Below are 8,518 nucleotides of genomic sequence, written 5' to 3' on the forward strand. Positions count from 1 at the left end.
TGGGTCCTTCGTGGGCAGCTCGACGTGGTGCCTCGGCAGTTCAGATCTGCAAGGCTGCTACGTGGTCCTCTGTCCATACCTTCGTGAGGTATTACAGGTTTGACACCTTCGCCTCTCAGGATGCTTCCTTCGGGCGGCGGATTCTCCTTTCTGCACAGGAGCGTCCCCACCCTTAAAGGATACTGCTTTGGGACATCCCCAAGGTATCCTGTGGATACCCTATGGACCCTGAAGTAGAAAATATGAGATATGGTAAGAACTTACCCTTGTTATTTCTATTTCTACGAAGTCCATAGGGTTCCACAGGACTCCCGCCCTGTCGCACCTGTGCTGCAGATGGGCTTTGCTCTGGTCACCGGTTTTCCGTCTCCTTCTGGTGAGAATGTGATTCTTGTATGTGTCCAGATCTTTTTTTCTCTCTCTTCCTTCTCCTCCTCCGGCCTATGGCTTGATAACTAACTGAGGTGCCTTGGCTCGGGGGCGGGGTATAGGAGGGGGACCCTAGTGCATCCTAGGAGGCTGAAAAGCTTAACTCTATGGTGCCCAGCGACTGACGTCACACCTATACCCCCAAGGTATCCTGTGGAACCCTATGGACTTCGTAGAAATAGAGATAACAAGTGTAAGTTCTTACCATATCTCATATTATATATGTGTGTGTGTGCGTGTATATATGTGTGTATACACACACACATTATATATATATATATATATATATATGTGTGTCACTGAATTTGCAGCACGACTGAGGATTCATTTAAATGTTTCACTGAGCAAATGTTCCTTACGGTTGTGTCACATCCGTGTCAAATTACTGGACAAAAATAAGATCTCGGCCAGCATTTGCCACTTTGCTTATATGGCAATACAGCCAATTGCTATATAGATATTTGTTGAGAGATATATAGGTACGTGGGAAATGTATTTTAGCACTGTAACCATTATGAGCCATATCCCAGGCTGCAGTGCCCCCTGGTTGTTCCGGAGTGTGTTGCTATAGTGGTTCTGTGGTTTTATCTCTTGAGCAGCCCAGATGGCAGTTACACAGAAGATCAGAGCCAGGAGACGGAAGTGAAGGTGACGCCGACAGAGTTCGATGACGACTTCGATGACGAAGAGCCCCTCCCCACAATAGGAACATGTAAAGCCTTATACCCCTTTGACGGTAGGTTTGCCGCTCCCTGACCTGGTCACCGCTGTGTGTGACGCCAGGCGTCTGGGTACTCGCGGAGAGGATCTGATTCTTACTGTTATCCTAGGTGAAAATGAAGGAACCATATCGGTAACAGAAGGTGAAGTGCTGAACGTGATAGAGGAGGACAAAGGAGACGGCTGGACACGGATCCGTAGGAACGAGGATGAGGAGGGTTATGTCCCAACATCCTACATTGAAGTTTATTTGGACAAAAATGCCAAAGGTGCTAAGACTTACATCTAACCTCCTCTGCTTGTCTGTGTGATTGATGCTACGCCCGCGATGTGTCTCTGTCCCGTGGTCTCTGCTTATGCGAGTCAATGGCTAGCTCCGGGCAGCCGGGGGGAGTTGGCATGGTGCATATGAAGAGCATTCCAGCTAGGAGGATATTAGCGGCTTCCCAGCGGAAGAGCCTGTTATATATTCCCATCACCTCCTAATACTCCTCTTATAGGAGACCGATGATATGGTATTATGGAATTACTACCGCAGAAACTTCTCTCCCTGTGTATCCCATACCCTCTTACATTCGTCCATAACTCTTCATCCTGAAGTTCTGGAGATAACCACCTACCTGGCTAATATGTTTTCCCCAAAAAACACGCTCAAATTAAAAAAAAACTCAAATTGCCTTTTTTTGTGATTGAACTAGATCTAGGACATCTACTTATAACTTATCCAACACAATTTTATTTACGTTTTTATTTTTTGTATTATTTTTTAAGCACATAACATCGTATACAATCTTTTTTTTTTTTTTTTAAACATATCGTTCATCGATATATATCACACTATCGATGATCTGAGCAGTTGCCAGGTACACACTTGGGAAGCTGAGGACTGTTACGTTTATATTCCCCCGGTGGCTGCTCCTCTCTGCAGCCGCCGGGTGGAGGGTCCTGCTGGGCTTCCTGACCAGCAGTGATCGGCTGCGCGGCAGACACTGGGGGAGGGTGCAGGGATACAGGGGGCTGGGAGATCCCTCTTCGATTGGCGGCTACTGTAAGATTATCTCCCGGCAGCAGCCCAGTGTGCGTTTCTGACTGGTCGCGTTGTTCGACAGCTGTGTCTGGTAACGCTCAGCCTGGTTTGGTCACATATTATGTGACCACGCCAGACAAATGGGTAAAGGAGGACCTCACCTCCAGTGGATGTTATCATCCAGGCAAATTTGTTTACTTTAGTTGCCATTGGATACGACCGTTATTTAATTTTTGTGCTAGCGATACATTTGTTTCTATTCATGTCTGTTGTATATGAGGACAATGACAAGAATTCCCTAAAGGCGGAGTTTCGCTTTAAATGAATCCGGTCATTAGTAATGGCTGCCCTGAAACCATACACCGACTTGATCTGGTGGCCATGGTGTCCTGGACACTATGCACAGGTCGTACCCCTGCCGAATTTCCCTAGCCGCCTGTGCAGTATTCTGTGGGCTCCGTCCATCCCATGGGAATTTGTTACACTGACTTAAGGGGAGATGTATCAAACCTTGCCCCTAGCAACCAATCCGCTTCGAGCTAGCATTTATCAAGTACATTCTATAAAATGATAGGTAGAATCTGATTGGATAGCTTCTCCATAATTCCCCCATAATACCTTTTTGACTCTACACAAAATCCCAGAGATTACGTCCTTAGAACTGATATATAAATAATTGTAACAATCTAGTCGGCTAACCTACGGCTCTCCAGCTATAGTGGAAGGAAGTCCGGCCATGCACTGTCAGCCAGGGAGCCTATATGTGTCTTGAGTGCTAATGTACGTAAATGTAAACTTCAGAGAAAATATAAACTGTACAGAAAGAAGCTATTTATAAGAGAACACAAGATAAACTGGCGAGGAGCTGCCAGATGTGTATAACACTACTACCATAACCGTTTGCAGCATGTTCCAATACAGTGGGTTGTTAAGCACAGAAAATCTTTGTTTTTAACTGTATGTGGCTAGATATTTAGCATATCATTACGGTGTGTTATATGTAATATCGTTGCTCATATATTATTTTTTAACAAGAGCCAATGCCTCTTTCCACAATAAATAACATTATTTTTTCATATGTCTGTAGTTTATTGCATCTATAAAGCGTATATTTTGGCTGAAAGACGTTGATTTAGTGCACTCGGGGACATTGCTAATCCCACGACCCCTAATTGAGAGATGATTTCACTAAATATTCTTAGCACCCGAAATATATTACAGTTCAGACGTTAGTGATAAATAACTGCCTATGGGAGTGATAACAACATAAAATAAACACTTTACTATTGTAATATATATTTGGGTGTATTATACATTTAATAAAGTGTTACTTTTTCTATTAATGCCGATTTAGGGCCTGATTCAGAGCCACTCGTAAGCGGCAGCTCGTTCGCTCTGAGCGATGTTTGCCCAACTGCGCATGCGTACGGATCGTTATACGCATGCGCGAACCAGTCAGTGCGGCCGAAATTCATGTGCTCGCAAAATAGCGAATGCCTGCTATTTTGAGTGACAGAAAGAGGCGTATGTGGGTGGTAACAGGGGAAGGTGCTTGAAAATGGGGAGTGGAAATCAGAACGCAGGCGCGCTTAAAGGTCAAAACGGGCGTTTTATGGGTGTGCATATTTAAAACAGCAGCGTCATGGACCACGTCAGTGGGTTATTTTATAGTCAGAACTGCTCGCAAAATTGTGGTAGCAAACACCAACCCCAAGAATAGCGAGCAGTTCATACCCTTGTCGATGTACTCGATTAATCTAATAAATAGCGGACATGACGTAGGATGCGAGCGGCCAGGGGGCGTATTTTTCCAAAAAATGAACGCAAGTTTTGTTCGCTCGTTCAGACAGGCGTGAACAGACCGCAAACAGCGAACGGTTCATTTGAATAGCCACCCCTAGTTTTAGAACGAACGACCACAAATAGCGAGTGGCTCTGAATGAGGGCCTTAGTTTGCAGCCTCTTATATCTATCTTACAAACAGAATTAGGAGATGCCCACATAGCACCATGCAACATTTTACATGGCTGCTTGCAGAGTTTGCCATTCGGTAGAGTGCCATTGTTTTTGTGTCTGTATGGATGGAATTATGAAACAAAGTTGTTTCAATAAATGTATAAACTTCTGTAAATAATTATATAACAGATCGAAAGTCATAGTTTATAATGAATGAGTAATTTTTCATTAAGAAAATGTGGTTCTTGCTCCGTCTCCTTTAAATAATTATGAATTTTAGTAGCCTTGTGTGGATTTCATGTATGATCCAGTTAATTGAATTTGCCTGATGGTGGGAAATCCCACTAAGCAACTGCATTATAGTAAATATAAAAAGTTTGATTTCATTTACATTACCCGCTTTCTGTATAGCTTATGCATGTGGTCGTGGCTGCTTACTGCTCCTGCAGATTCATTTAGGGAACAGGCATCCAACACGTAAGCCGGCAGACGGCAATAGTCGAACCCAAGTGCAGAACATATCAAAGTGGTAAATGTTCTAAATTTAAATTATTAGTTTATTTTCTTTAAAAAGAAAAAAAAAAATCTACTATTATCGTTTCGTTTCCTTAAATGAAAATATGGGACAATTCTGAGTTTCTGAATCGCTAACTGAGTTTAATCTCTAATTTTGATTATTTCATATATTTTTTTTGTCCTAGATTCCTAGAGGTGCGCTGGTGTAAGGACGTCGGGGCGAGCTTTATACAGGAGGAAAATTAGACACCCCCCCCCTAAACCCTTCATATCAACCATACAGTCGAAATCTATAGGCACATTTTTTTTTTTTTTTACCTGAATATCATAAATGCAACCCAAACATGAACGTGTTGTGATCCGCGGGCTTGACAGTCAGTCTTTACAGTCACGGCAACCAGTGATACTGTATAACTGACAATTTTATCAATATTACAAAGTATCCTGGCATAGAATCGTCCTATGAATGTGGATGACTGTGTGGGAGACTTCTGGAGCCCAGTGTACTATGTAACAGAGGATAGAACTCTCACTATGAAAACATCTGTTATCACTAGCAGCAAAATACAGCTTTACAGGTCTTTCTTACGAAGCTAAGTATTACTGACTGACCTCATTCCAGACTCTGCTATCCTGCCTGGTTGAGACCTGTTCAATTGGTAGCACTTGTATGATAAAAAAAAAAAAAGATTTCCCTGGCTATATTTACACATTAATGTTTTTTTTTTATTAATTCTTATTGCACTCTCCCACCTTCCTCACTCCCTTGCCTGTGGTTGTCCCTATCCCCATCAATCCTTTCTGACTAGGCCTTCCCTCCTTCTTTGGTTCCTCACTTACTGTCTACTTGGGGGCCCCCGGGGCCGATCACACCTGGTCACTCTCTCTCTCTCTCTTTTTTTTCTGCCTGCATGCTCGCCCTGTCTCCTTGCCTTATGTCCAGCTAAGGGGCACCCTAAATTATCTTGGGTTGTTTTTAACCACTTCCTGCTGCATGAGTGCTAAAAGGCATCACCATCTTCCAGTAGATGTTTCTAATTTATAGGGTGGGGTTAGTAGGTATTTGGGAGAAAGAGACCTTTTTTTTAATAATACTGGTTTACGGTGATCCTTCTCCTCGTCCTATTTATATTAAGGGAGTACTAATCTCATCAGACCGAAAAAATGGTTATATATCCGGAATCAAGCTTTTGGGTAGCCTGGATGGACCTTTACGGCAATCTGCAACTTATTTTCTCTCTCCGATAATGAAACGAGAGAACTACAGTCTTGTGTCCAAGTAGCAGTTGTGTAGATTGTGCTCCTTATACGAACCACTATTCTTTGTTTCCTGTGAAGAAAAAGACTTCTGTATCATTTACAATAAGGAGCTGCATGTGTCTGTGTGCTTGTCCTTTTCCTGCAGTTCTGTCCAGTCATCAGTGATCAGTCTAAGGCAAGACGGCCACTTACCGTTTCTTGGCTGGAAGATCATAAGGCGGACGTAGGCCACCTTTGGCACAGCAGCTGTGGTAGAACCCATTGTCCCGTCGTCCTAAACCGGCCCGGTTTTCTGGAGTCTTGCTAAAAGCTTGCCAAAGGTGGCGTTGACTCTCCTTGTAGTCTCCACGCTGTCCAGTCACCTTGCGCTGTTACGGAGTGACTATAGTGTTTTTGTGTTTTCACGTGGCAAAATGAAATTACCTAGAGCTTTTTGTAGATTTTAGTCTCGGTGGACAGTATATTATTGTCAGCACTGGCGGCATATCCAAGCTTTCTTCGTGTCATGGAAATAAGAAAAAAAAAAGTCTATTAAAGGAAAACTATTTTATTTTTTTTCGTGTGTCGTTAACTCAACCGCTGCTTCCTCATGATGAGAATGTAAAAAGTGTAATAAAAAAATAATAGAATATTAACGTCATTCATTAAAAAAAATCCCCCCCATCCTGCTCCCCGCTATATTTTTTGTGCACTGCAAGAACTCCGTTAAAACCTCTGTAAATATAAGGAAACGGATTTCCTCGCCAAAGCTGTTACGTTAATATTTTTCAGAGAAGAACTTTGATGCACTGTTATAGGTTAATTAACATTTTTTTGTTCCCGCCACTCTTCTTAAGTGTTTTAAAGGTTAAAAAAAAGAAATAACTGCCAAATTGTATAGTTCTATTTTAAACTACATGTGTTAGGGCGTCCTGTGCCCCATCTTCCCTATGTTTTATCCTGTGTATTTTATTTTTTTTTATTATTAATCACCCATGTGCCATAACAGCCAACTCTGGTGTTCGGTGTTTCGGTGCCAACATCGCTGGGCGAGATGCCCGCTGTTTTAAGTAAGATATAGGAAACAGGACGGTATTATTACTAGAAATACAAGCCAGGAGTGTACTTAGACTTATGGATTACTGACAGGTCTCTTTATGTAAATGACCGTAACCCTACTGTCTATTCTCCATCAATAAGTATGGCGGCGCGGCGAGCTGTGACTTTTCACACATGCTGAGGCGTAGACTACGGTGGTGATGGCATTGGGATTGTATGACTTGTAGGTTCTAGATCCGCTTATGTGTTCTGCAAAATCGCCGTGTAGTGTCCCTGTTATTCAGTCTGAAACGTTTCCTGTAACTGTGTCATGTGATGTCTGAAACCAACTCTGGCAACGACTGCGCAGTTTGTATACGTGGACAGAAAGGAAAATGATTGGACAACCACAAGGCGTAGTCACGTACCTCCGGCCACGAATTGTGCACCCTGGCTGTGGGCTGGATGGACACAGAGAAACTATGGAATACCCACTACCATAAGCATGATACAATTTGCCATTCAGTTCTGAGAACTGCTGTACCGCTGGAAATAAACTAATATTATAAACTTGTGCTGGCTCCTGTCTGTCTGTGTGTGATCCGACCAGGTTATGTCTGATATAAAGCTGAGAGAGACAATTGTCCCACACAGTATTCTCCTGCAGATGAGTCTTCAACCCACTACCCGCCTGGTTGTGCTCTCTGTGAATGCTGTTAAAATGATTGAGAAGCTATGAATCAAGAGAGCGCTGTATACTGTATATAGCCTGGAAGACCATATTCCTAATTATCACTCTTAGGGGCAGATTTATCAGACCTTCTAAAGTGACAAGGGGAGGAGTTACCCATACCAACCAATCAGCTTCTAATTATCATTTACCCAGACCATTTTATAAATGGTAGCTAGATCACTATTGGTTGCAATGAGAAACGCCATTTGTCCTCTTTAGAAGCCTGCGATGGATTGCTAGAAATTCCTCGTTCTGCCGCCACCAGGGAACCGAGAAAACCTAACGTATTGTAAATCCTCGATTCGCCCGTCCCGACCAAAAAATGATCAGTATGGGCAAGTCTGGGATTTCTAACATGTTGTTTTTCCCCGATCTGCCGTCAGATGTCCGATTATTGATGGCCGGTGATCATCGGATCGGCAGATCGGGGAACCTCCTCCTCCACTCATGCTTTGTTACAAGACATGAGACCGGCACCGAAAGACAGAATCCTGCAGCATAAATTGCTTTTATTTATTTTTCCATTATTTAAAAATCAATGTTTATTATATGGCTTAATGTTTTCTATACTGTACAAGGATATGCAAGTTTCGTGGTCTGATTCAGTAGCAGACGCAATGGCGATTACAGACGCAGATCGAGTGATTATTTGCTTCGCACGTGCGTATAAGCAGCACAGTGCGTGCACAGTGATCGCATTGCGGTTACGGGCGTACAGAGGAATTCATTGCAAAAAGAGTGACAGGCTGTCAGCGTTTGGGGTGGCGATGGTCGGAAAAAAAGCAGGCGTGTCTGTCCGTTTTGAATGCCGTTTCCTGGGCGTGCATAAATTAGTTGCGATTGCATTTGCATCCGCTGCT

General features: G+C 43.0%; 1 protein-coding gene across 1 annotated transcript in view; it reads left to right on the forward strand.

The window, feature by feature from the left end:
* LOC148481415 (formin-binding protein 1 homolog) overlaps positions 1 to 7,499 on the forward strand; it is a 60,442-nt gene extending 52,943 nt beyond the window's left edge. The window contains exons 10-12 of the mRNA XM_088453523.1: positions 1,026 to 1,165; positions 1,260 to 1,418; positions 4,834 to 7,499. Coding sequence (XP_088309649.1) covers positions 1,026 to 1,165; positions 1,260 to 1,418; positions 4,834 to 4,841 — 307 coding nt within the window. The 3' untranslated portion in view covers positions 4,842 to 7,499. The remainder of the gene's footprint in view (positions 1 to 1,025; positions 1,166 to 1,259; positions 1,419 to 4,833) is intronic.
* Positions 7,500 to 8,518: the final 1,019 nt, after the last annotated feature.

This window comes from Taudactylus pleione, unplaced genomic scaffold, assembly GCF_031769625.1.
Source record: "Taudactylus pleione unplaced genomic scaffold, aTauple2 ptg000579l, whole genome shotgun sequence".
In the NCBI taxonomy this organism is placed as follows: domain Eukaryota; kingdom Metazoa; phylum Chordata; class Amphibia; order Anura; family Myobatrachidae; genus Taudactylus; species Taudactylus pleione.